The following is a 27,371-nucleotide window of genomic DNA, read 5'->3' on the forward strand; positions in this document are numbered from 1 at the left end:
ATAAAATTCGGGTCAATGCATACTAAACTCGATACACCTTTTCGGGCTTCATTTGCTTTGGATTCGGGCTCTTCATGCAGCTAAATGTGATGGTCGGTGCAGTGACACCTGCCTAACTGCATGCGAATGGGGTCAGGAATTACGCTTATGTACTCGTCTATCTTGGGGAAGGAGGATTGTTGGTCTATGGGGGGGTCATACTGGGACTAAGATCATGATCTTGAGAATAGATTCTCTTCAGATGTCAGATGTACGTATTAGCTTAAGCATAGTTGAGAGATCGAGATCATATGCATGGTGCTCGGATGACAAGGGTATTCCCTAGGTGCATCTATACTTGCATGGCCCTAACTCCAATGTTGGGAAAAATAATTGGATGAGATTCAAGTTTGGATGAGACTATGATTCATCTAAGAAGATTTGTAATGGAGGATGGGAATTCTACTGGAATCTGTAGTCTGGCATCTTGATTTCTGTCCTCCTTCTACTGCATGATCGATATGGCATGTTTGCTTCCATCGTGTACCTATCGTCCAATCTCATTACTGATCGGGCATAACAACACTGTTGATATACGTCACCTATGAAGAAAGAGAAGCGGTCAGTAAGAAAGAAAAAAAAAGAACCAATAACCCGCTCCCAACAACGCAGCATGCAGGGAGCAGCTTTGTCCTGGCGGCGCTGATTCGGCTTGAAACGAAAATGGGCCCAAGTAGCTAGCTCAGAACGGAAATGGGCTAAGAGGGGGCAAATTCGGCGGGGACATGAGAGATCCGGGAGGGGAAGAGGGGGACACGCTTACGAAGGGCTCCATTACTCCAATCAAACTGACGATCCGTTCTTGTACATCTGCTGCCATGAAGTCGTCGTCCGTAATCGGTCGTCCAATTGTAAAACTGCGTAGACGGAGTAACTCAATACTATGGTGAGTTGATTCCCAGCCCTATAGTAGATTCTATTAGTATTATGTATCATTTTTTGGGTCTCTCCTTTGTTATGATTTCGTGGATATGGGGCCAAAGTAGCCCGTCTCTCTTTTTCCCTTTTCTCTTCTCCCGTGGAGACTGGCGCCAGTCTGAACCATGGAACCAGATGAGACGGCGTGAGAAAAAATCATTCGAGAATCCCACGAGAATCCCCACAAGAGAAGAAAAAAAAAGAGTAAAAGAAATAGGGGGAAAAAGAAATAAAAAAATATCCGTAGAATCATCGGCTCATTCCTCAATGTCCTGATCAACCTTGGTCTGTTGTGGTGCTGTACTGGTGCCATGCGGGACTAAGTTGTTGAACCCAAAACACGGTCCTCCCGGAGACACCCGTGCGCGGTCTTGTTTTCCGCCACCACTGTTGGGTTCTGATCATCCTGACTTACTCAGGTCGTGTTCGTCCCATGTATGAGAGATTCATGTCCTGAGGAACGAGCCGAGAGGGAAAAGGTATCCGAACCCTTGATGGATTCTTGGTCATTGAGGATGATCCATGGCTGGTGAAGACTGAGGATGTCCAGGCCTGATTCCAGATTCAAGATCGAACATGATGATGATGATGATGATTATGATGATGACAAAAACTGTGCTTATGACCATGAAGATCATAGTCACCTCAGATGACCCTTCTAGATGACCTTAGATGACCGGGTCCGATCGGCCGATAGACTTGGGCTTCGATCGCCTCCGCCTCCTGACCCTCCGAAGCCAGTACCGTGGCATCCATCATCGAGTATGCGGAGAATCAAAGGGTTGCACAAATGAACAATGCAGGATGGAAGAACAAAAAAGTGGCAGCATCAGAGCTAGGAGTAAATCGATGAAAGAAAGAAATCATCTGCACATACCTTGGGCTTGGTCTTCAGGGCTGACTCCTTATTATGATGAGCAAATGCCTTAACAGCAGCAACGTCATCATCGCCAACTCCTCCCAGAAACTCGCGGCGCATGTCGGGCGCTCGAAGTACCTCTTTCCATTGATCCACGTTTTGATCGATGTCCTCTCGAAGTGATGCTAGTGCATCAGCCTCTGGGTTCCAGAGGCCGCAACCTACATTGAAAATAAGCCTCAATTGTCTCCAGACATGGCGCAACCGAATGAAAAAGAAATGAAAAACGCAGGGAACAAAATGAAGTTGAGCTGCATACCAACAAAACTGGAGCCAGGCTGGAAGTGGACATAGTACGCTGCGTATGGGCCTTTTTTGCCAGTGCGGGACCTATGTCTATTATGAGTGGATCATGATCCTTGTTCAGCCACCCTTCCCCCCTGTCAGCAACAACGTACCATGCAGCCGAGAAATGAATCTATTCGTCCGTCAGATCAGCACTAACATCCATCACAGTAGTACAAGGCGCCTCGGCACCAGGCTGCATCGGCTTGGAGGCACGGAGGTACAGAGTACGGGATTCCGCATACCTTGTATGGAAGCGGGTTCTTGCTAAAGCGGACATCACGGTGGATACGAAAGATCTGGATGAGATTGGTCAGTTGGCTTTACAATGCGACAAATCAAACCAAAGCCCAAGCCTAGGTTAAGTCCAGATTAGAAGGTGACATTGAATGCAATCACATACCAAATCCTTCATGGGAAGCTCTGGGATAGTCTCATCCACTTCGGTGATCTTGCCACTCAACGTCTCCACAAAGGTCTCGAAGTCCTTCTTTGCCGCGCGGAAATCGGCATCATGCGCTAAGCAACAAAAACAGAGACCCTGTCAGCAAAATGCATAGCCGCGCCGGTGCCGGCTACCATGTGGGGAAGAGGGGACAAGGCGAAAAGCCAGGGGAGGGACCGGAGCCCATATGGAGCAGGGAACAAAAACCCACCTTTCAGCCATTGCCGGTCATTATTCTCTGCCAGATCCTGCAGGAACAGCTTCGTATTTGGGTGGAGCGTCTCATCTTCATACGGGATACCACCGGTACCTCGGGCCTTGGGTTTAGTGAAGATTACCTCCTCTCCAGGTTCTAGACCTGTGCGCACGCCTACACGCCAGAGCTCCTTAGCCTTCGGCGCGCCGGTTGAACCCGAATCCGCGCGGCCTCGTCGCTGAGTCTGTTTGGACTTGGTCTTTGGTTTCGAGCTCTCCTCTTCTCCGTCGCTCTCAAGTGCGGATTCACTCTCTGCTTCTTCCTCTACTTCACTCTCCGGAGTCGGCGAAGATTCCGATCCCGATTCCTTCTCTTCGTAAGCGGAGCCTGAATCCGAGTCCCCGCCCGTCTCACTCTCACTTGGTGATTCCTCCGGTTCCGCGGAGCTCTCGGGTTTGAAATACTTGCTTTTCTTGCTAGTGGATTTCGCAGAGAGCGCACTGTTTGACTTGACTCTTTTCACTTCGCTTGGTGTGGCGGAGAGTCGTGCTGAAGCGCGTCGTTTTGGTGCGGATTTCGCGGACCCTGGGGCTTCTGTGGGCCCGGGCCGAGAAGATCGTCGTGGCATGGCGAAATTGGAGATGATTTGATTTGTTGGAATTTGTAACTTACTGCAGTCTGTTTCTAGCGTGTATTTCGTAGTTTGTTGATATTAGGAGTTCACAATATCAATTCTGGTTGTTTGTTGATTTTTCCCTCTTTCCCTCCCGGTAGAAAAGATATCAGAAATTTAATCCAAATTATGGTCGAATTTCATTGGTGACACTCAGTATATGAGCAAGGAAGAAATTCTAGAGATAACTCAAGGGGTAGACATTCCCTTATATAGTAAAACCGGCTTTGGAGTTCGTACTGCGTAATGATTCTCCGCCTTTTTCTGCTCCCGAAATCCCTTCACGCCTTTTTTTGCCCCTCCTGGTATTACGAGAATTTACAACATTCTCAATATCAAAACCCTAACAATTGCTACTATTCAAGAAATTACCTGGGTTTATCTACATTTATTGGGATTCATTTTCGCAATCTCTACTCCCGGGTTAGTATTTCCTATTTCGGCCAATTAGCAGAATCCAGTACAAAGAATGTCTACTCTACCGCCAATTCCAGCGGTATTTGAATCGCGCAAGAACAAAATTGTCGAGGAATTGGCTATTCCAGATGAAGAATACACAGATGCATCGCCAAAAGGCTCAGTTGATGAGGGAGTCCGCGATTTGATCCGCGATATCAATGCCCTGCCTGGTCTAGTGACCACTAGTAGCTGTGCAGGCCGAATCAGTGTATTCTTGGAAGGACGAAAGAAGAGTTCATCTACTTCGCAGCTGGAGGAGACTCAAAGGCAATCAAAAGAACCAACTGAGTCCCTGGATCAGCAACAAAGACAGTTCGTCCCTACTGGCGGGAAGGGCGCTGGTCGCTGGCTTTATGTTTCCCATGACCCATTTGTGCGATCTGCCACTGAATCTGATGGCTCCGCTTCCACATCTTCTGAGAAGTCTCCTTTCCCATTACATGAGCAGTTTGGATTGACACCTGGAAATGGAAAACCACCTGTTGGAAAGGCGCTGCGACTTGTTCGCTTTCATTTCGATCCCCTGGTATGTACTGCCTAGTAATCATATTTTCTCTGGCACACCCTTTGTTGTGCTCTTCTTTCTCTGCCAAAGATCAGCATGTTTCCTCCGAACAAAGGACCCTGGTCCACTTTCATCATAAAGCAAAGTCAGCTAATACTAAACCTCCAGATCCTCCATATCATGACTGCCACTTTACACCACGCTCAACCTGTTCTATCGGCTGCATCTGCCTCTGGTTTCCGGGAAAGTGGTCTCCAAGGTCTACGTTGTTTGGAAGGCGAGGACGGACCAAGCCCTGTTGTTGCCGTTCGTTCATCTGGTCTATCATTGGAATCTGTGATTGGGTACTGCGATGACAAAGATGGGACTATCGAAGATCCTGTTATCCAAAGTCTGGTTACAGAAGAGTATCTGGATATGCTGATTGCGATGTCAAATGAACGCTTCAGTGTGAATGCCGAACGAAGAGAAAGATTCCGTGTCGGCCTTCTAGATGCCTATACGCCTGGTCAGACTGGAAGAGGCAAAGGCAAACCCGCAGACTGGGAGGATCCAGCTGTGAGACGAGAGAGGAAAAAGATGGAAGGATTAATGAGGAAGAAGCTTATCGAGGCCCAGAAAGACCAGGAATCTACGTTGCATAAATCGGAATAGAGATACACGATTGCAAGGAAGACAAGTATTTAAAAAAGGATTCAATTTGGTTGTTTTTGGAATTTTGTAAGGTTGTATGTGACCCCATACCCTGATATCAACTTGTCGACTGAGCTCAAATCACGTTAGTGAGAGCAGTTGACATAAAAGGTGATACCAAGAGGAATACCCCGGAGAAAGCATAAAATACATAACTTCCATTCTTGTTGCAAAGCAAAGAATACCAATATTGCATGCGCGTCTGCATCCAAAAACATCAATAAGCCATATGCGTACGCAAAATATCAGAAGGCCAACCCAGACTCTAAGCTCAGATTCACCGATCTCGATCACAGCCAGAATCACCAGTGTAACTCCGTGTGAGAAATACAAAATGAAATCAAAGTGGGACAAGCTGGGGGCAAAATCAAAAACAAAAACATAAAGGGTATCTTGCGCGTCGCTATGCCGGGGAGTCAGGAAGTTCGAAAGGATCAAAAAAGAGAAGGGGTATCTCTCGTGCTGTGCATGAGATTCGGGAAGATCAAAAGGCCGCACAAAGAAGTATTGACTCGCATGAATAGTGAAAAGACCAAAGGCGAAAGGCATTGACTGGAGCGCGTATTCGAAGTGCAGCATAGAAAATCCAAGGGTATCAAAAAATTGAAAACTTTCGCGCACGTAATGCGAACTAAACTGTCTCAACAGTCAGTATTTATATACAAAAACATCGAAAAAAGAAGTTATGCAGCTCCTATACAAAATAGGTGCGCCGCACAAAAAAATTGCGCAGTCGTCGTCCTGCACGGAAATGAAGTCAAAAAAAACAAAGAAAAGAAAAAAAAGAGTGAGCAGATTGGAGGAGGGTTAGAGTCGACTTACCAGAAAAAAGTGAGCAGAATGGCCCAAACTTGGCTTTTTTTTGATATCCTCATTTTAACGTTTTTTTTTGGAATTCCTTTTTTGACTTAGAGTCAACTGGTTCTATCTCAAAAGTTAGTATTGATATGCAAGAAAGTCAAAAAAATAATTGTGCAACTCCTATAGAAAATAGGTGCGAAGTGCCAAAAAAAATGCGCGGTCGTTGTCCTGCACGGAAATAAAAAAAGAAAATTGAAAAAAAAACTGATAAGTTAGTAGATTGGCAGAGGTTTAGAGTTGACTTACCAGAAATTAGTGAGAAAATGGCCCGAACTTAGCCTTTTTTTGGGTTTCTTGTTTGACTTAAAATCAGCCGGTCCTAGAAAGTCAGCATTGATATGAAAGAAAATTGAACAGAAATCGTTGTGCAGCTCCCAAGCAAATCGGCTGTGAAGCAACAGAAAACCACCGTCATTTATATGCAAAACGATCCACAGCAAGCATTGTCCAAGCAAACCAGTTGTGAAGTAACGGAAAACCGCCGTCATTTATGTGCAAAAAGATCCACAAAAATTACTGTGCAGCTCCCACACAAATTAGGTGCTTGAGCCAAAACCACGCTAGTCCTCTTCCTCTTCCTCGTCCAGTCCAGTGAAATTGCGGACTCTAGCGCTGGAGTTCTGTGCAGAGTCAATGGAAATCTGCACCTCTTGTCTCATTGTAGTAGCCGGGGGGGGCCCGGATGGGGAGCGTGTTGCGATGTTGGGTGGCAACGACGATTGTAACCGGATTTAATCAACTTGTGAAGTAGTCCCTCCTCGTAGATGATAGAATTCTCATATTTCCACTCTGAGTTAATCTTATCCACGTCCCACTCGTACCATTGATGGCCGTAGGGTTCCAGAAGATTGTGTCCATTTGCCCAGTGGTTGATCAACCCAACTTGAGCAGTTTCATCAGTTGGAGGAATTTCTCCATCGGCGATGAGACCTCCATAGAACTAAAAGAAGAATTAGACTATTCAGAGACCAGTTTATAAGTAGAATTAGAAGTGCAGCCACTCACCTGCAAACCGGAAGGATCTTTCTTCACCCACGTGAGGGTATCGAAAGGGAAATACGCAAGGGCCTCGGGCGATAGTCGACGCCAGGTTTCGTCTAGGTGAATCCGTCCGCCAAACTCAATCAGGCAGTACTTCATCCGGGGATTAAACGCCGGACAACGCAAACCCACGTCAATGATATCGCCTACCAGAGCCATATCAAGGCCTATCTCCTGCTGTGGCCTACTAATTTTATAAATCAGAAGCTCAAGCATGAACCGCATTGTCTCGAAGATATTGTTGCGCTCGCGCACTGTGTACAATTCGGTCCTGTGCCATGGGTACTATATAAATAGTGAGTAAGTGACATAGGGAAAAGAGGTTGACATTAATAAAATTGAGTTACCTTCGAGACGGCGCTGAGGAGAGACTCAAAGGTTCGTTGAAGAACCCTCTTTGTGAAATTGTTCTGTAACAAGGATAATTAATATCTGGTAGAAAATGCCTTTCGATATGCATAAAAAGACGAGTTAACTTACGCATTTTGGGAACTCAGCATATGATGACAAGCACCGAAGCTCTTCGTCGGCAAAAAAACCAGTGAAGCCGGTGGAGTACACCTCGTCGGGGCGTGGCTGACGGACCGTCGGCTCGCCCTCACTGCTCCAATCCACACATTTCGCGTTTGGAAAAACAGCCTTCATGAGCTCGCCTTGATTGCTGAGCGTCAATTCAACACGGCGGCTGCGAATGGAATGGACAACCTCACCGCTATTGGACGCTCGCACTGCCTCTGCAGCCACACCCGGGTTGGCCGTTTCGATATAACAATTCATTGTTTTACCGGTTGACCGTTCCATGATGACATGGACGGGAAAGCCATCCGCAACAGCATATCTAGCGGAAATCTCTTGTTTAAGTTCCGAACGAGTGATGGTGTATGGAATCTGTATTTGTGATGTGTCAGAGCCGGAGCATATCATGGAAATGGAAAATTTACAGGGGAAATACCTGTTCGATTCCAATCACCCCCCGCACCCTGGGATGGGATCGACGAATTGCAGTGCCAATCGGTTTCAGATTGATCAGACCCTCCAGTGTGGCTTGTTGAAATTCGGTGATTACGGCAGAGTGTGCAGCACTCGAGGGTGGGGGATAATGAATCCCCAAGCCCCAAGAAGCGCGAGGCTTAGACATCTTAGGCAGTACCTGAACAGATATTAGAATTGGAAGAGTTTTATTGACAAAGATGAGTGTATAAAGGAAACGTACCTTGAATGTCTGACCTCAATTCGATGATGCAAAAACGTTAATCTGTGAATATGAGTAGATGAAATGAGTTCAAGGCTGGGTAGTTGAAGAAGAAAGAAATTCCAGAAAGACAAGACGCTTAAATAGCCCTATGGTGGTGTCGAAGACGAACCTGAAGTAGAGGATGTTAGTGAATTGATATCACTGAATAGAACATTAAAGAACTAAGTGACTGTAGAAGGAATCAAAGGAATAGAGAGTTCAAAGGAGCAAGAGTTTGAGACAGGGAGAAAGTGTCCAAATAGCCCTAAGGCAGTGTTGAAAACGAACCTGTAATAGAAGATGCGTGTCAATTGATATAAGTGGATAGGATGTGAAAGAACTGGGTAGTTGGAAAACAAAGAACCTTCAGAAGGGGAGAAAAGGCTTAAATAGCCCCAAGGCGGTGATAAACAACCAGTTTCAAAGATGAACCTATAGTGGGAAATTGTTAGTGAAGTAAGTATGGCTAAGGGGGATCTAGAAGAGGGATAGATGTTGGAAGGAGAGAAAATTCAACAATGGGATACAATGCTGAATAGCCTGTAATGTGGGAGAGAACACACCTTGATGTTTGAGTTGAAGTCAACGGCGATAGTGTGTTAGTGTATTAGACGAGGAAAGGAAATGGGTTGTTGGAAAAGAAAGAAATATTGGAAGAGGGAAAGAGGCTTAAATAGTCTGAAGGCTGTGATGGAGACGGACCTGGAGTAGACGATGTTAATGAAACGATTATTCGATGGGGTGTTGAAAAACTAGGGAGTTGGAAAAGAAAGAAATCTTGGAAGAGGGAAAGAAGCTTAAATAGACTCAAGGCGGTGTTGAAGACGGACCCTGAGTAGAAGATGTCAATGAATCAATATGGCTGAACGGGATGGTGAAGGAGGAACCGATTCGAGAGGGAGAAAATGTGCTTAAATAGTGTCGAGGGATTTGAGAAGACGAACCTTTTGAAGTGTTTGACTTGAAATTCACTTAACCTTGAGTTAAGCTGTAAAGTGCAAGAAGATTAGCGAATATGAATGGAAAAAAGAATAGTATGAGGTGTCAAGTGGAGTAGGAGAGAAGTGTAAAAGAGGTAAGTGGAAAGGCGAGGAGGGGAACAATTTCAGTAAGGTGAGAAGAGGCTTGAATCCAAAGCGTGGTGGAATTTAAAATGAAGACCTTGGATGGGTTGGTGAGGAATGAGAATAGCGTCTTTGATGAGAAAGATAGCTAAGGGAGGGAGAGGGGAGAAGAGGTTTGAACAGGCTGTGCAATATAGTGAGACTGGCCTGAGATGCACGGTCTGAGGATGAAGAAGTGGTATGAGGAAGGAAGAAGGTTTAAAAGGGAGGAAGGTGTGTAAATAGTAGACTTACCAAAGATATGTAAGTTGATGATTCGAAGGTGGATGTAGAAGGAAGAAATTTTGAATGGGGGAAGCGGTTTAAATAGTCTGGGTTTTGAGGAATAAATACTGACCTGGGATCATGTGAGTTCAAATTGATGGTTCGAAGAAGAATGTAGATGGGAAAAAGTTTGAACTCGAAGAGTGTGTTTAAATAGGCTAGGAATCGGAGAAAGACTAATATAGGACGAATGAGTTTGGGAAATTTACCGGAATTGGCGGAGGAGATTGTTTCAATGAGAGAAGAGGTTCAAGTGAACCAGAAAAGTAGACGAGGATGAACCCAGTATTGATGGACTATGAAATATAAAGTCAATAAAGAACGTTTCAACAAATTGAGAATGTGATCACGCTGGCAGGCTCAATCATGCCGAAGGTATTGTTGGGGAACATTTTGACACAACAGCTATATATGACTTAAGGCGGGATTTTGGAGTGAAGAGTATTCGAAGAATATTCGAAGAGGAGAGAAAATGCTCAACCAGTTCAGAGTTTGAAGATGTTATCTTGGAGAGAGGCAATGGGACAAACAGGATATTTGGTCAACAGATAGAAGGAAAAGGAATAAGATAGTGAGCAGAGGGAATGATATAGGGCTGAAATGAGAAAATTAGAATATGTGAGCAAACATTTGAAATCCAGGGTTTGAGGACATAAAGAATGTTCTGAGGGAACAGAAAAGATATCAATGAATGATTAACGAAGGAAGAATGTTAAAGAGCAGATAAGAGTTGATCACAACTGAGGTTGCTAGGAAGAGAAAATCCGGATTGATGAGCTGGGAGAGGAAGACAAAGTTTGTAGAGAGTTACAGAATGAGGGAGTTGGAGTCATTGGAATAATTTAGACTCGCCTTATTTAGTCAATCAACCAATTCTGCCATTGTATGTTTGGACTTTCAAAAAACAGTAACCCGGCAACTCCTGAGGTCAGGTCCTAACATATTAATAGTGATAGAAAATCGTAGCTTGAAGTAGCTGTTAAGAAGTGGCTGGGCCGCGACTCCAACTTGGGTATCTTGAAAAGTAAATATCGCATGGATTTGGAGCGCGAACATGAAGATCAAATCTACCCAATTTTGGGTTACCGCTTGAAATATACACAGCACATTTCCGAGGTCCCAAGGGTTTGAGCTACAGATGGATGTTGCCCAGGTGTATCATGATCTGCACGCGTACACAGAGCGGCTTTTTCAGGTGAGCCATAACTCCTGCTATACCAGAATCGGTCGCGACTGCCAGGACAAATTCATAATTGTTCACGGATTTACTCCGTAAGCACCAGCACCGAATACTGTCAAGAATATACGGCCATCTGAGGCTGTATGAGTACTGTGGTAAATAGTGCCTGTGTGCTTTTTTCCATATTGAACCAAAAGCGCCAAGACATATTGCCTTCAATTGTTTCTGGTGACCAAGATATCATCATGAATGGGAGTGTCTGAGGCCAGGAGAGGGCCATGAGAGACTTGCCGGGGGTATCCAGAGGCTTACTTATTGGCCCACCTGGATATGTAAAGTCTGTGCAGGTCTAGGCCGGACTGTAAGAGATGTCAGCTCTTTGCCTTGTAGTGGTGTTTGTTGCACCTGATCATATCTGATTGAGGCACAAGAGTAGGGGCGAGAGAGAAAGACACCATTGGGGGCATTCCTATAGATAAAAGAAAAATTTCGACCAAGAGAATAAGTACCATAAGGCCAATTGAAATATAACTTATAGCTGGGAGAAAAGTATCGGATGGCAGATGATGTCATATAAAATATACGCACATGTGCAAGCTGTAGCCTAGGCTTGGCGCAGTCAAAATCGTGGAAAAGATGACGAATGAAATGGAAAGATATTGAATAGAAGCGCAGCCATCATCGCAGCATCCTACCAAATGTCAGTCTTACATGTTCGAAAAAGGAGCGAGGGAGGAAAATAAAAAGTGACAGGAATATATTGGGTTTCTCACCAAGACTCAAGGACCTCTGTTCAAAGCTCTTGGCCCTGATGATGGGTGAAATGAAGGGAATGCCGGTCATCTAGCCCACAGACCAATGAATGCACTTGAAAATTATCAAAGAAGCAATGATGGCATGATCTGCAAGGAAACCCAGATAAATTCTTAGGAACAGGAAACATTTGAACTCATTTTGATCACTGAAAGATTTCCAGTCCAGCCTTTAGTAGCCATAGTAGTTGATGAAGTATTGAAGCTGATGAAGAATGCATTTCTTACAACATTTGAAGATCTATAAGTTCTTCCAAGATTGGAATGTGTCACAAAGAGATGTATGGGCGGCCAGGTGGTCAGGGCGAATTTTGGTAGTTAGCACATATAACCCTACTACCTAGTGAAGAGGGGAACCGTTAGGCAGTGTATTCTAGATACACGGGTCGATCCAGCTAGCATGAATGGATAACACCAATCAACATGTACGTTGTGGCCGGACTACCCCGTAGGGGTGGGATGAGAGATGTGTAGGAGTGTGTATTCTAGACTATAACGACGGGCATTCTTGTACGTACAAAGACGGGACTGAAAACATGACAAAACAGAGATGTAACCAAACGGCAATTCTTAGCACGGTACGTGTAGTAGGGGACAGGGTACCCCACTACACTAGGTAGTTGTTACCAGTTCAAATTGTTATCACCTGGGCCCGCGGGACATGTCCATCCATGTGGGTATTAGTTTCAAAATGTTGGATTAATTACTAGGCCAGAGGTTATATTCTGGTTTAGCGCCATGAACGCCTGGGTAGTTTTTGGAATTGACTGTCCAGATGTCATTTTAGCTTTGTCCATCACTTGGGCAAGCATGCGATGAAAATAGCATCCCGAGGTCCAGAGGTCCATGCGTACGTAAATTTTCCAGATATTATTTTCGGTTATCTAGCCTCTGACACTCACGTTTATGAAAAAAAGAATTTCGGGATGGAGCCTAGAAAGTTGAAAGATTTAAGCTGCAAAATATACATAGTATAATGATTGATATGTATTTAGGATATTTATGAACATTTGAATAGTAAAGTTCAAATGTTGAAGCTACTAGTATCAATGGAGGTATATAGGAAACTTGAAGAACCAACACTGGAGCTGACATCCATTCAAGTAAGATGGAATTTTGAACATGGAAATTGCGGAATCGAAACAAAACAAAACAACCTGAAAACAGAATAATTTCAAGATCAAATATATCCGGTCCAGCATGAATCCACTCATTTCATGGTTAGGCTTTGCTCTCGAGGATCTGGGGAATAATTTTTCTCAAGGAACGGCTTCAGATCACCAGGGTACCAAATGCCAAAAACCACCATGCTTGCAAACATGGGAAGCGAGTCAAAGACATACAATGTCCATTCATTGCTCAAGGGATACCCTTCATTGCCCATAGCGTACTCCACAATTCGGAAGATAGATCGAATAATCACAAGAGTGCCAATGACATAGATGCTGTAAAGGTATTGTTTCCAGGGAAGGTCAATGTCAAATGCTTCCTCGGTAGGTTTGCGGCGCATACGCGTCTGAAAGACATATGCAGTGACAATGAACATGCAGAAACTCAAAACTTGTAGGCCTAGGCCAGCAATCACAATACCTTGCCCAATACTGGATAGACTGCTACTTACCATCATGCCGCATCCACCTGCTTGAACTAAGAACGTGACAATATCACTCAGGACGAATGTTTTGGTCACCCAGTTCAGTGGCAGTACAGAGTGTTTCTCTGCATTGACGCTGCGAATAATACGAGCAAGTACCATGTAGATCGATGCGGCGAAGAGGGCTGGGCCAAGAAGAATGAAGACTGCCTGGATGCAGTACAGCATCAATTTGCCGGTATTATCATGAGAGTCGACACGGGCAGCATAACCGATGATTTCGACGAAAACGAGACATGTTAGCATCATGATTCTGACTTCAAGAGAGTAAAAGCACGGATGGATGAAGGGTGACTCACATATACCACCAATGGCAAATGGTAGCGTGAATGTACTCTATCGCGAAAGATCTTCCAAAAATGGAAGGACGTTGCGAGAAAAAAAAGAATCAAGAAAATGACCGCCGCAGCGGTGGAGGGGACATATTGCCAGACATAGTAGCCAATCTTCAAAGACTCCAGTTTAGTCATTGTTAGTCATTATCAAATGTTGCTTGTGAGATTGTATTTGATCGGTGGATACTTCAAGGAAATGAATCTCAATCCCCTGGGGCCATTTTTATACTTAATAGAACACTTGAAGCACATTTAGTGTAGCGGAGATAGACAAAACAGTTGCAAAGTTTAATAGAGTTGACCAATCGCGTGACTTTCAGTACGCGTATTTGGATGAATGTCTCCACTTGAGCTCCACCGAGACCCCCACTCGAGAAATCAGGGTGTCTGTGATGTTCTGATATCCTATACGCGTATTGACGAAGAGATAATAGGCTCCTTCCAAGGTTGATTTACCCCTGTTGCTGACGTTGGGTACATAGGACATTCCAACTTGAAAGGTTGGATGCGACCACTACTACTCCATAGTGCGATGGGGAATGATCGGTCTTCAACATTTAACCGGTTTCATGGACCGCATTGTCAAAAATATCCATAGATCATTTGCTTTAAATGCTCCAAATCTTGGAAGTTATCTTTAGAGCACACATATGTAATACAAAGTTCTAATTTTCTAGGTATGTAATTTTCTAGTACAGTATTGATGATGATTGCTCACCGCCTGTTTCACCGTACTGGCATTTCTGCCCATTCTTTATTCTTCAAGTCCCTTTCACCTCTCTTGCCACTCCCATAACAACCAGCGCACTCAATATCGATGCAAGTAATATATTTTCGGATAAACATATATTGAGATGAGACGAAAATCTTAGGCACCATGATTCGATTGCCCCACATCAACCACAGAATAATTCACTGGATCCAATTTTGCAGCTTTTATTATACGCAGTGGAGTGGACTAGCCAATCAAAATGTTGACTATACGCAGAAGAAGGAGAATGCCCGGAGATTCTGATGATCATCATGGAGTGATCACTGCATGGACCCACCATCTTTGCCAGGGCTGGGATCTCTAGCGTATTCGTATTTATAACCAAATATTTTCGAGAAGTGCATGCGGGATTTCGGCCAACTTGCGCTAGTTGCACCATGTAAAGTCAATTCATATTTCATGATCCACCAGTAGGTCAGATCAAACTTTTTGATGGGTCAATAGGTCGAAGATAGTCGAGCCAAGCCTTGACCTTGTGGACCCTCAAATCTCAAGAAAAAAAAAAGCCATGAGTTTCGCTGGTTTCTGATTGGCGATCAGATCAGTAGCGGCGCAGATAAAATGGCCCAGCGTTAAATAGCGTGAGCCTAGGTGTCATAGCCTGTCAGGACCTCGCCAGCGTGCAAATCCCCGACATGAAAAACTAAACTTGTTAACCATTTTCTCCATGTGAGATCGGGATCAGTTTAAAAGGTCAGAAGGCTTCGACGCGGACGTATTTTCCGAGCAAAATTTTTACCGTGGCATTTCTTTTCTCCACACGATGGCCATGGAAGTCCCTGAAGATCAACCTCCGAGGTATTCAATGTTGGAGATGGCCGGTTGGCCAGATGATACTTGGTCTCAAAGTGGAGCAAATGTCAACGGTACGACTGACGTGGAATCTTCCTCCCAACTGATCGAATGCTGATGCCTGATAGACGATGGCCGTATTGAGGTTGATCTTGACTCTAAGGTCTGCAAAGCTGTGGCAAAACTACTTCCGATCCCGCAGGAGGAACCGATATCCACCCCACCTCCAGATTATCATGATACTGAGCCTTTGATTTGTGATGTGAAACTGAACATCGTGATTCAAGTCGTCGGCAGCCGAGGAGATGTCCAGCCCTTCATTGCATTGGGCAATGAGCTGCAACTTCATGGCCACCGTGTAAGACTGGCAACTCATGGAGTGTTCGAATCATTTGTCCTTCAATCGGGTCTAGAGTTTTACTCTATCGGAGGTGATCCGGCAGAGCTTATGGCATATATGGTCAAGAACCCTGGCTTAATACCTCAGATGAATAGTCTGCGACGCGGAGAAATCCAGCGAAAACGGGCTATGGTCGCGGAAATGCTGCAAGGATGCTGGAAATCATGTATAGATGACGATCCGGTCAGCAAGGCGCCTTTCGTGGCTGATGCCATTATTGCTAACCCCCCCAAGCTTTGCCCATGTTCATTGTGCGCAAGCCTTATCTATCCCGTTGCATCTCATGTTCACTATGCCCTGGTCCAGCACGCGGGCTTTTCCGCATCCCTTGGCCAATCTTAAATTCTCAACTACCGCGCCAAAGTTGGCTAATTATATTTCCTATGGTTTCGTTGAATGGATGACATGGCAAGGGTAATATTCCATTTCTGTATGACATATTGACTTTGAATTCTTGCTGACATCAATAATAGCCTTGGTGATATTATTAATGAATGGAGATCTTCGCTTGATTTGGAGCCTGTGCCCACAACTGAAGGGCCATGCTTGACAGAAACTTTGAAAGTGCCGTTCACCTACTGTTGGTCACCAATCCTCATACCAAAACCATCGGATTGGCCATCGAGCACTGATGTCTGTGGATTCTTCTTCCGTTCTCTTCCGGACTATAAACCACCTCCTGATCTCGATGCATTTCTTCGAGCCGGTAGCCCTCCAGTATATATTGGTTTTGGCAGCGTTGTTATCGAAGATCCAACCGCCATGACGAATATCATACTTCAAGCTGTGAGATCACTTGGCATCCGCGCAATTATCTCTCGAGGGTGGACTCAAATTGGAGAATCTGAATCTGATGACCAAGTTTTCTATCTTGGAGACTGCCCGCACGAATGGCTCTTTCAACACGTCGTCGCTGTTGTACACCATGGAGGGGCGGGCACCACAGCCTGTGGCTTACGCTTTGGCAAAGCTACAACGATCGTCCCGTTTTTTGGAGAGTATGTCTTCACTTACCATATATCCCAACTGATATTTTGTACTAATCTGTATCAGTCAGCTATTCTGGGGTAACATGGTCGCGTCATGCGGCCTGGGACCTCAGCCCATTCCCTTCCGATCTCTAACTTCACAAAATCTAGCGGAGGCTATCCAATTCTGTCTACAGCCAGAAACCCAGTCTGCTGCTCAACATGTCGCAAGTAGAATAATCCATGAGAATGGCGTTGCTGCGGCTGTTGCATCGTTTCATCGTAATTTACCAATTAATAAGATGAAATGCCATGCGCTTCCAACAGAACCTGCTGTGTGGCGTTTCAAAAAATATGCAAAACCCGCGATCCATCTGTCGAAATTTGCCGCTGAGGTTCTGGTTCAACATCGTCGTTTGAAACAAACCGATCTTCAACCGTAAGACCACATTCCAATCGATATCTGTGACACCGGACTATACTGATAACAAATAGCTACCTCGTCCAGCCTATCGTCATTAAAAATCAGCGCTGGGATCCAGTCACTGGCACAGCCTCCTCGTTATTACACACTAGCACAAGTATATTAAAAGCAACAGGTGATATTGTTTACCGACCATATCAGGAACTTCGCCGTGTCCCCAAAAGCCAATCAGACCTCACCGTACAAGGTCCCTCTGAATCAAGATCTGCTAGTATCGCGTCTTCGAGGAGCGAATCCTCTCTCGCAGTCTCCAGCATAAAAAAGCCGTCGGCACTCAAAGCTACGGGAGCTGCAGTGGGGGGGCTCAGCAAAAAGCGTAGGCAAGGTCCTTGGCTACTGGTACAAAGGTATGCTCATAGACATGCCTCTCGCAGCTAGTGAAGGTCTGAGAGCCGTGCCACGTCTGTATGGCGATGAAGTCAAAGACCATGGACCAGTCAACGATTGGAAATCTGGGGCTTCCTTTGCTGGCAAGAACTTCGTGCACGGAATGGCGGATGGCCTCAGTGACATTTTCACTCAACCATACAAAGGTGGACAGGAAGAGGGTGCAAAAGGTGTGGCGAAGGGAGTTGCAAAGGGTGTTGTTGGTGTGACAACCAAAGTTTCATCTGGTATGTTTGTTCTAGCTCCGAGCTCCGGAAACCAATACTGACCGACCGATCGTAGCTGCACTGGGGCTGGTGGCTTATCCTGCTCATGGGATGATGAAGAGTCTGTATGCTGCAACGCACGCCAAAACGCGGAAGCGGATTCTCCTGGCCCGAATAGAAGAGGGAAAGTATCTGGTGGAATGCCCAAAGGAGGGCCGAAAGGATTACCAAGCTATTATTCGCAACTTTGAGACTGCTTGCCTCAACACTGCGGAATCCTCTGAATCCTCATGAAATCGACACATATTATTTAACCGTTCTTCAGGCCCAGATGAATGAAGCTCTTTCTTTTTCAATGTTGGATCTTCGTTGCCTGGGTCATTCAAACTGAGAACAAGTTCCTCTCCTACTCCACATTCCATTGTTTTCCAGATGGAGTCCCATACGGCAGCAGCTTCGGCGAACCAAATTTTACACTGGTGGGGTGTTCTCCTTAACAGAATGGGGGAAAATTGGCCAGTTGAGATAGGGTCAATTGATGGACCGTTTAGGTGTCATTTGCCATGGAAGATACATGTTTGGATCTTTTTTTTCTTCAAGTTAGAGGGGATATACTAAACACATGCATTGGAGAGCACTAGCTAGAAAAAGAGGCTTGAAGTTAGAAGATTGAATATGAAAGTTGGACGAGCCCTGGAGCCCTGGAGGAGCTTAGGTGGTGACGTGCGGTCACATACATGACCACTTCATTGATCTCATACTAATAGTAGAAAATGGTGCCGTACTTGCGTGGTATCCAGAGAAACATTGAATAAGGATGTAGAGAGGATTATGAGATTACTAAGTACCTAGATTGCATTTATGAAGTCAATTAATTACCCATGAGTTGCGTTGTTAGATCGCCACAACCTGATTGGTCAAGTATCAAAATGTGTGAAAGATGCGTGAAAGCTTGATCTCAACTCCGTAACTTGGGAGTTTCATAGACTTTAGACATGGGAGTAAATCTTGAAAGCCAAAAATAGGCGATGCAATACGGGGAGCAAAAAGGGAGTGAGATACTGTAAACCACCTTGAGAGAAAGTTCGAGTTCGGAGAATTGAAGGAATACTGAAATCTGAATTTAGGGTATTCATCCTGAAGTTCTACGCCCGGGCGGATGCCCACCTGGGTTGCTGGGCTGCTGGGCCGGTGTCAGCCAGTTCAGTGTCGTGTCTCCACACGGCAGAACTGAGCCAATCATAATCCCACTGGAACAGAGCACGCTGATTGGTCGAACCAGAATGGTCACATGACCAATCACGTGTCTTGAGTCCGGCAGATGTTTATGTGCGATAGTGATAGGATGAGAGAAAATCAGACTTGTATTACATGCCATCTAGACCGCCTACTACGTACAGAAAGAGTCTGTTAGCCGGGGAGACTTCCTGAGTCAGCAATGAGACCTCCCGGACCCCGGACGCGGGCACCTGGGCACGACACCTGCCAGGTGGCAACGTTCTCAACTTTGAAAAACTCTGCCTCATGGGCGACCGACCCTTGCGATTCTGCTTATCACTCGCTCTCAAAGCAACTCTACATGTTAGGAGTGACTAGTCTCGCATTTCCATTATCTGTAATCAGCAAGGCAAATTGTGTCTGTATCGAGGTGCGGGTTAGGTAGGATGATCCACAGGCGCAAGATCCATACCAAGTCAAGAACCGGTTGCACTGAATGCAAGCGTCGCCATATCAAGGTATTTCGCTCTAGAGGTGCTCTAGATGCTAGGAATGTGCTGTCTTTGGGACTGACTTTTCCTCAGTGCGACGAGAATCAACCGACATGTGTCAACTGCCAAGTGACGCGGCGCGATTGCTCGTACGAGAGGTTGACGCCGAAATTACCTCTTTCGGTGAAAAAGTCCCGCTCTGAGCTACGGCCTTCTCCAAAGAATAATGAGTCTTCTGCCGACAATCTCTCGGCAAGTTCACCCACTGATGATGGTGCAGATCATAGTCCACCAGTCAACATATTCCATCTAGAATTATTCAACCACTTCATTCAGAATATTCCTGAAATTCTGGGCTTTGAACCTACCGCTCTAGGGATATCTGGTGAAGAGATGATGAAGTACACATTGACCTCGCCATTCCTTATGAATCAGATACTGGCTCTCTCTGCGCTTCATTTGAGTGTTACACGCCCTTCCCAGTACCCTCATTGCAAAATCAATGCTACTCAACTCCAAACCCATGCCATTGTAGGTTTCAATGCCATTGAATCTCTTACGGACAAGTGCATAGAGAATATATTGCCGACCTTCCTATTCTCTTCGATACTTGCGCATCAAACTCTCTGTGAAAGTTTGGTATTTCATGCTTACAGCTTTGAAGTCTTTCTTGACACCTTCAGTCAATCACTACGCTTACATCGTGGTATACGTGCTGTTACCCACAGGTCGTGGGACATACTTCTGGATTCGCCCCTTGGATCCTTACTTGAGATACAAGGCAAGGTATTAGAGAAAGATGCCTCCGGGCGCGAATGCCTTGCCCTATTTGCTCTTCTAGAGAACGACACGATTGATCAAGATACCAAGAATACTTACAGCCAAGCGATTGACGCTTTGCAGAAAGTATTCGATGCGGTCTCTGACCGTCCGCTACTGTCAAATAAGGTTGGCTCGATTGTTTCCTGGCTGGTCATGATACCCGACGGGTATATTGACTTATTGGTGGAACGCCGACCAGAAGCCCTCATTATACTTTCTTATTTCGGTACAATTCTACACACATACAAAGATACTTGGATGTTTGGGAATAGCGGGGAATTCATTGTCAAGTCCGTTGGCACATATCTCGGGGGTCCATGGGAACATTGGCTGCAATGGCCAAACAGAGCTGTCATGCAGAGTGACTTATAATAAACTCTAAACTTCAACTATCTGAAATCTTCCTACGCTTTCTTTCCTTGAGCAAACCATTTCGTTGCAACTCGAGGCAAACATCCTTTGAACATCCTTAATTAAAATCAGAATGCGGGAGGGTATATTTACTACCATAATATCAAGTGAATTTCTGGTTTTTTATTTTTTCTATCTGCGAGATAATTATTTCAAGTGCTTGCAGCAAGTCCAACTGGAACATGTCACGGATGCACCAACATTAAGACTAAGGATCACTATATAGGAAAATGGGATAGTTGGCAGCATTCCGTTTAAGAACAAGGACTAAACATGCGGGGGATACATCAGGCCACTCTCTCCAGCAAATGAGGTAAAAATTTCACAAGTACTAGAGTCTAGCTAAAATGCTGCCCAGAGGCGATGCCTCTTGATAATCTGTAGACTGCTGTCCGTTCGATAATTGAAGAGCTTCAAGTTCCATTCAAAGGCTGTCGATAATGGACACCGTCGACTGTAGTAGTCAAAGTACCGTTAGCGTAGAATTTGTTGTTCTCGATATCGATATCGAAGTGGAATGCACTAGGACTCGTTATTTTTGAACTTTCGCTGATGCCAGACGATTGCAAATTCGAAAACCAGTCCACATGTACTGACGTGATGTTTGGATAGATTCCTGACACTATTTCAGTCCCTTCAATGAAATTCTGGCCATCGTCGGAAAAATTGTGGTAGGTTGCTATGACGGGTTTGAGTGTCTTTCCAGTGCTATCGGCAACAAAGGAGACTTTCGCGTAACCACAAACTTGACCAACCAATGTGAAGTTGCCGAAAGGATTTGATATCAACTCGGGAAGCGCGCTTCCTGGCACATAAGGCTTTCCCCATAGAATTGTGTCAGAGACGATATCGACGGGTTTCTGCGGGATCGAATTACGTTTCGTCGATTTTGCCATCATGAACCGCGCGCGGCGTTGCCCGGGTTCTGTGGAATTCGGACACGGCAGTGGATTAATGCCTCCGCACTCGGGGGTTGTGACTAGACGCTGGAAGTATGCGATCTTGGTTCCGTCGGGAGACCAGCGAGGGCCGGCCCGGCCGTTCCAAAGAGGGTCGCCTATACCACCCGGTTGGTTTTCTTCGGCGCCATTGATTTGCTGGCCTTGGTAGTATCAACCATCTTCGTAATAGCGGGCACCGTATTGATCAACAAGCCAAGGCTGGAAGAATCCGCGATTTCCATTACTTCGAATGGAAGATATCGCTCCCGTAATGAGAGCATCGACCAGCGGGGGAATGCCTCGCATGCCTGCCAGGAACATCATTCGATTAGACGTTGTGCTATCCATGATCGCTACCCACTTGTCATCTGGAGATGTGTCGATGGGATCGACGTATTCTGGATCCCAAGTCACACGTACAACCTTACTAGTCTGCAAGCTCACACCCAAGATATCAATATTGCATGATTCGGCGGGAAAGCCAACATAATTGATTTGATTGCCCATACTACTGATACCTCGTGCTTCCCCTACTGTGATTGACTCTTGATTGATAGACAGGTGGCTTCCATTGGTTGAGAAGGTCGGTGTACCCGATGGAGCATAGAGCAACGTGACATTGACGAGGTCATACCTTGGTGTGCGAGGCTCGCCTGTCTTGGGGGTAGGATTGAATTGTAGTCGTGCGAAAAATGCGTGTTGAGATAAGCTTACACCTGTAGCTGACATGGCGTTGAAGGTTATGTTAACATCATCTGGTTGCTTGCGTATTTCCCGTATGGTACCTCCAGATCCATTACCCTGGGGTGAAGTATTCCATCGAATAGGATAGATATGGACCTTCTGCGGAGTGCATTCCGGACTAGCAAGCTGTGCGGTACCGCAATCGATTATATATGACCCTGCAAGGATTCGGCTCCCATCATGGAACGCCTGAGGATACTGATAATTCATTGTCGAAGTGAGTCCATATTGCTGGTTTTCTGGAACTCCGCAGGTAATACATTTCCATGGATCGCCGTTGGGAAAGTTTGTTCCATTGGCACGGACAATGATCAAATGAAGCCCATTGAAAACACTGGCAGGATCCGGAAATGCAGGGGCTCCTGTGAAGACTAAAGAGGCCGTGACATGTTGTCCATCGGGTAAAAAGCTCCCACTAAGCAAATTAGACGATGTCTTGCCAATGCATCCAGTCCCATGTGGATTGATCTCTCGTGTACAACTGCCTTCGGTCTCGTTATGGGTGACAGGGGGAAGCGGAAGTTCAATAATTTCGATGGGCTCAGGGTCTGGAGGTGGGGATATGGTGAAGTTGCTCAACCCTGGAGAATTGAAAGGGTGCTGCCGGGCAGTCGCAGTCAGAAACAAGATGAAAAAAAGCTATTCTCTCAAATCGCATAGTAATATCAAGAGGGACAAGAATGCGATTCAAAAAAATTTGGAGGTTTTCATCTTGAGTTCTTCACGCTTTGTTATTACTGCCCAGGTGGTAAATCGCAAGGATATTTTATATCCGTGGACAGAGTGTCTTCTGATTGGCCGGGGTTCCTCATTTACCTCTTACATACAATATATCGGAGCAGCATCGATCCAGGCTTCCATGATTTTCAAGAATTGTGCTCCACGGAGTAAAATATTGTAGATCTTCAAAGTTATCTTGGAATCATAGTTGGTTAGATTTAGTGTCACTTCAAATGTAATGTGTTCACAAACAGGACCCGCTACTCCACATCATAAGGAGATTCAACAGGGTGTGTGGGGGACTCGCTAACTTTCATTCGCGTGCCCATACTTTGATCCAGTCGGTAAGTGATGTCACATATTAATTACTCGAAGAATAATTAGGTATACACCTGTAAACGAAGAGCCTGGGATATTCAGCGGTACTTTGTACTCTGTACAGATACTGATTAATGTGACCACTGAATATTAGATATCCCCACTTTTTCCGGAATAATCCAAATATCTACGGCTCCACATTACTATATTGGTCGTATGCGTATGCACGAAGTATACGAATACGATTTAGGATCATGTGGAGCTAAACATTAATGATTTCAAAGTTGGCTATATTATCAAAGGAGTCCATGAAGGAGAGCTAATTTTCCATCATCTACGCACATGCGTGTTTCATGAAAAGTTGAACTGGAAACAATGTATTTATTACCGCCTGGGCCAGCGTCGAGCTCTGTATCAGTTGCCTACGCAAGTGACACTGAAAGCCAAGAACCGTACGCTTTTCCTCATAAAAATTTACCAACATGTGGTCATTCTTTCTAACAGAACATTTGAAACTGCAGATCACTAGAGTCGGCAAGAGTCAAAATCAAAGCAAGTTTCCTGATTGCACGCCCGGTACCAAAGTTTTCGCTTCAGCTCTCTTCAAAACTTTTGTTGCAGATTCAACAGCTCGACCAGAATCACCGACCAGTCCCAGTCCTTGAAATAAGACACCCTCTTCTCTTCAAATCGAAATTCACGCGGGGGGTTCCGTCAGGATGTGAAGTTGAGATCGGGCGATCTCTTTGCCCATCTCACTGAGGGCTATATCACAAGTGCTACTGTTGATAGAGATATCTCTCATGTGGAACAGCAGTCTATGAATGACAATAACATTGCTGCAGCCATGTGTCACAATGAAATGGATTCAAATATCTTCTTTCGAGATGCGCGGCACAGTTGGCAGGGTAGCGTGATTCAAACTGCTGAGCCTCATAAGGCCAAAACGTGCTACAGATTCACAATCAACGACGAAGAAAGGGATCCCGCGCGTCCAAGCAGGATTGTTTTGCAATGGGAGAAAAAGGACGAAGTAATTGAATCGGCTGCTTTGCTCAACGAAGAAATGTTTACCCTATTTTTGGTTGATAGGGGGGGCAAAGAGGAAGAGCAGAATTGCCACTATGACGAAGAATGGATTTGAGATAAATATTCGGAAGCTGTTTGTTATAGAGAGCTTGCAGGCCTGTTTTGATATGATGGATGATACAAACTCTGAAAAAGCAGGCCCAAGTCATGCTTTTGAGACGCGTCTATATACGTTAACTCTGACACTGGGCATGTGGGTTGGATTTCAAGAAGCATGGTTCAATTAGCGGACACAAATAAATATGATCTTCAATTCCCGGAAACAATTTACATTACTCAAACTTTGGAAGAAGCCACGATATTGAAAAGGCTTAGTTTTCTTGCCGTACATTTACATGATATGCACTGGTGATATAGTACTAGTAACGGGTCCTATGGGAAATTTAGGCAGCCTAGAATTGATCCAATAGCGGGCGAAGACAGCATTTGTGTGAATGACAACGTTGGAAAAGGTTTCAGCTCCGTACTCGTGTCAATATGAATATGATTGGATAAGTACAGCAAGGGATAGCTGAAAATTTCCTGCGAACCCACCTGGGTACAGCCCAGCCTCCACTCTTACACTAGCTCACCTAGGCAGGCTATGTGTATATGGTTGTCTGCATACCGGACAAATATTCCCAAGTACTGGAACTTGAGTAGTCAATTTGCCAAGATGTCCGGCCATGCTGTTATTTAGCCTATAAATAAATCTCTTGAGCACAAGAAGCTCCATCCATAGATGCAGATTAGTTTTAGCTTGAAACGCGGCTCGCCCAAAGAAAGATTAAGACTCTGTCATAGGAATATCCCTAGAGACTCAATATTTTACTTAAATGAAATCATCCGTCGCACTTTCGACACTCCTTTCGACGCTCTTTACTCTCATTCTTTTCTTTCTTCTCGTTCACTCCATTTTTCTTGCTCTCCTTCATTCAATCAAGCTGTCTTTGTGTTCAATACCCTCCCTCCTTCTAGCGGAGCGTTATCACTACAATTTCGCCATTATGTCTTCCAGTTACGTTCTCTATAACTATACACCATCAGTGGCAGCGGCAGCTATCTTTGTTATCCTGTTCATCGTTGCTACTTGCTGGCATATCTTCCTTGCTGCCAAGTATAAGCTCAAGTTCTTGATTGCTTTCATCATTGGCGGACTCTTTGAGGCCATGGGTTATATAGCCCGTGCAATTAACGCGAATGAATCACCGTCATATTCCGTTATGCCTTATGCCCTACAGAGTGTCTTTATCCTTCTCGCCCCATCATTTTTTGCGGCGTCAGTCTATATGATCCTTGGTCGTATTATTCGTGGAGTTGACGGGAACTCCAACTCTCTTATTCGTACCACTCGATTAACAAAAATATTTGTTTGTGGAGATGTTTTATCATTCTTTATTCAAAGTGCCGGTACGAACCTTTTACTTTTAAACTGGCCTTCTCCTTTCTAACATTTCATTTAATTAGGAGGCGGAATGCTTTCCAGTGCCAACTCAGCAAGTAGCCTCAAGTTAGGTGAAAATATCATTGTTGGTGGCTTAATTGTCCAGATTCTCTTTTTCGGTTTCTTCGTCATCGTTTCTGTTGTCTTTCACAGGCGTATGAATGCCCATCCAACCTCAACGTGGCTCAACTCTTCAGTCCAATGGGGGCGATATATGTACGTGCTTTACGCTGAGAGCACAATGATCATGGTTCGTTGCATCTACCGAGTGATCGAATATATCCAAGGATCATCGGGCACTCTACAGAGCCATGAAGCTTTCGCGTACATTTTCGATGCCACTTTAATGCTTTTGGTGATGGTAATTTTTATTTGGAAGCATCCTCATCAGATCATGACCAAACAACCTCAACAGGGAGATGAGACTGAGCTCATTTATGGACGCCTGGGCTGAATCAATCGACAGTCTTCCATGTTTTCCGATTGTTGACTCCGCGTCACGCACTTATTTGTACTTCGTGGGATCAAGGCGCTATCTACGGAACATATTGTACATGCTCATGGGAAAAGCCCTGGAGGTGGTCCTGCGCAGGTGTACGTCCACGATGGTATATTGCTAGGTTATGTCACACCGCATCATCCTGCCGATCTGGACGATACAATTTCCAAGCCTTAGGTTCAATGTTCTTGTGTTTCTCATGTGATTTCTGTTACTGTACCTACAATATCAATTGCAAGTTCTACTACTAGTAGTTCCTATAATGAGAGTTCTTTTGCCAAACTTGAAGCTACTATACTCTCCAGGGCTGTAATGCGGAGTCGTTTTCTCTCGCCCAGGGGGGGGGATAATGAACATCAATTCCTAAATCCTGAAAATCAAAACCTTTTTACCAACCTTGGAAGGCAACGAGAATCGATGAAAGTGGAAGATTTTCATGGCCCCACTGGCAAATCTGGACAACTTGAAGAATCAAGATAGCCTGCGCCTCCAGGGCTGGTTTGACCGTATGTATGGATATCTCCTGGCTATCCGCGGAATCAAAGAAACATGATTGGCTCGGACAAATACCGAATACAGTAATATCAGCCAATCAGCGAGCTAGAATTCCGCGTATACACATGCAGGCAACAGCCCTGGAGGCAACACTACATTCAATCTCTTCGGGACCTATCGATACAAATACGCGTACTTGAGCTATTTTGATTCGTGCTAAAAATTGAGCTGATCCAAATTCATTATGCTCACCCGAACCGTAAACCCATAAGCGTTCCACTATTTTATCCCTGTTGAGTCTTGACATTCAACATTTGAATGGATAGGAGAATTCTAAAACAATAACTCACCTGGGCAACATTTCAAAGAGCTAAATATTTCAATCTTTTTCAAGACCCCACATTGATGCATCACCACTGGCAGTTTGAAAGAAAGATACAGTTCTGGGATGTAGGGTACCCACTAGGTAGTATGTTGTACTCCGTACGCGATGTCATTATATCATTCAACGATCCATTCCAAGGTTGCCGCCTGGGCAGTGATTTTATCAATTT

General features: G+C 44.9%; 9 protein-coding genes across 9 annotated transcripts; 4 read left to right on the forward strand and 5 right to left on the reverse strand.

Moving 5' to 3' along the window:
- Window positions 1-542: 542 nt before the first annotated feature.
- N7483_006112 (DUF2461 domain-containing protein) lies at window positions 543-3,430 on the reverse strand (the record flags this gene model as incomplete). Its single annotated transcript, XM_057089549.1, has 8 exons — window positions 543-581; window positions 803-943; window positions 1,835-2,037; window positions 2,136-2,206; window positions 2,275-2,294; window positions 2,407-2,460; window positions 2,565-2,680; window positions 2,818-3,430. The coding sequence occupies 8 exons, from the start codon at window positions 3,428-3,430 to the stop codon at window positions 543-545; spliced, it is 1,257 nt and encodes a 418-aa protein (XP_056949378.1).
- Window positions 3,431-3,944: 514 nt separating this feature from the next.
- On the forward strand, window positions 3,945-5,093 carry N7483_006113 (tRNA wybutosine-synthesizing 3 family protein; the record flags this gene model as incomplete). Its single annotated transcript, XM_057089550.1, has 2 exons — window positions 3,945-4,460; window positions 4,608-5,093. 2 exons carry the CDS (start codon window positions 3,945-3,947, stop codon window positions 5,091-5,093), a joined length of 1,002 nt encoding a protein of 333 aa, XP_056949379.1.
- A 1,460-nt stretch (window positions 5,094-6,553) lies between these two features.
- Window positions 6,554-8,172, reverse strand: N7483_006114 (uncharacterized protein; the record flags this gene model as incomplete). The annotated part of the gene is made up of 6 exons (XM_057089551.1): window positions 6,554-6,642; window positions 6,711-6,933; window positions 6,999-7,319; window positions 7,382-7,444; window positions 7,515-7,922; window positions 7,987-8,172. The coding sequence occupies 6 exons, from the start codon at window positions 8,170-8,172 to the stop codon at window positions 6,554-6,556; spliced, it is 1,290 nt and encodes a 429-aa protein (XP_056949380.1).
- Window positions 8,173-12,858: 4,686 nt separating this feature from the next.
- Window positions 12,859-13,772, reverse strand: N7483_006115 (RTA1 domain-containing protein; the record flags this gene model as incomplete). Its single annotated transcript, XM_057089552.1, has 2 exons — window positions 12,859-13,638; window positions 13,704-13,772. 2 exons carry the CDS (start codon window positions 13,770-13,772, stop codon window positions 12,859-12,861), a joined length of 849 nt encoding a protein of 282 aa, XP_056949381.1.
- A 1,400-nt stretch (window positions 13,773-15,172) lies between these two features.
- Window positions 15,173-17,940, forward strand: N7483_006116 (glycosyltransferase; the record flags this gene model as incomplete). The annotated part of the gene is made up of 8 exons (XM_057089553.1): window positions 15,173-15,275; window positions 15,330-15,852; window positions 15,908-16,015; window positions 16,075-16,599; window positions 16,655-17,008; window positions 17,065-17,369; window positions 17,428-17,667; window positions 17,723-17,940. 8 exons carry the CDS (start codon window positions 15,173-15,175, stop codon window positions 17,938-17,940), a joined length of 2,376 nt encoding a protein of 791 aa, XP_056949382.1.
- Window positions 17,941-19,310: 1,370 nt separating this feature from the next.
- Window positions 19,311-20,549, forward strand: N7483_006117 (Zn(II)2Cys6 transcription factor domain-containing protein; the record flags this gene model as incomplete). The annotated part of the gene is made up of 1 exon (XM_057089554.1): window positions 19,311-20,549. One exon carries the CDS (start codon window positions 19,311-19,313, stop codon window positions 20,547-20,549), a length of 1,239 nt encoding a protein of 412 aa, XP_056949383.1.
- Window positions 20,550-21,001: 452 nt separating this feature from the next.
- On the reverse strand, window positions 21,002-21,484 carry N7483_006118 (uncharacterized protein; the record flags this gene model as incomplete). The annotated part of the gene is made up of 1 exon (XM_057089555.1): window positions 21,002-21,484. The coding sequence occupies one exon, from the start codon at window positions 21,482-21,484 to the stop codon at window positions 21,002-21,004; it is 483 nt and encodes a 160-aa protein (XP_056949384.1).
- Window positions 21,485-21,700: 216 nt separating this feature from the next.
- Window positions 21,701-22,483, reverse strand: N7483_006119 (uncharacterized protein; the record flags this gene model as incomplete). The annotated part of the gene is made up of 1 exon (XM_057089556.1): window positions 21,701-22,483. The coding sequence occupies one exon, from the start codon at window positions 22,481-22,483 to the stop codon at window positions 21,701-21,703; it is 783 nt and encodes a 260-aa protein (XP_056949385.1).
- A 2,903-nt stretch (window positions 22,484-25,386) lies between these two features.
- Window positions 25,387-26,277, forward strand: N7483_006120 (RTA1 domain-containing protein; the record flags this gene model as incomplete). The annotated part of the gene is made up of 2 exons (XM_057089557.1): window positions 25,387-25,789; window positions 25,847-26,277. 2 exons carry the CDS (start codon window positions 25,387-25,389, stop codon window positions 26,275-26,277), a joined length of 834 nt encoding a protein of 277 aa, XP_056949386.1.
- Window positions 26,278-27,371: the final 1,094 nt, after the last annotated feature.

This window comes from Penicillium malachiteum (genome assembly GCF_028827825.1).
Source record: "Penicillium malachiteum strain IBT 17515 chromosome Unknown utg000002l:1.0-8849297.0:1.0-8852440.0, whole genome shotgun sequence".
Taxonomy (NCBI): Eukaryota; Fungi; Ascomycota; class Eurotiomycetes; order Eurotiales; family Aspergillaceae; genus Penicillium; species Penicillium malachiteum.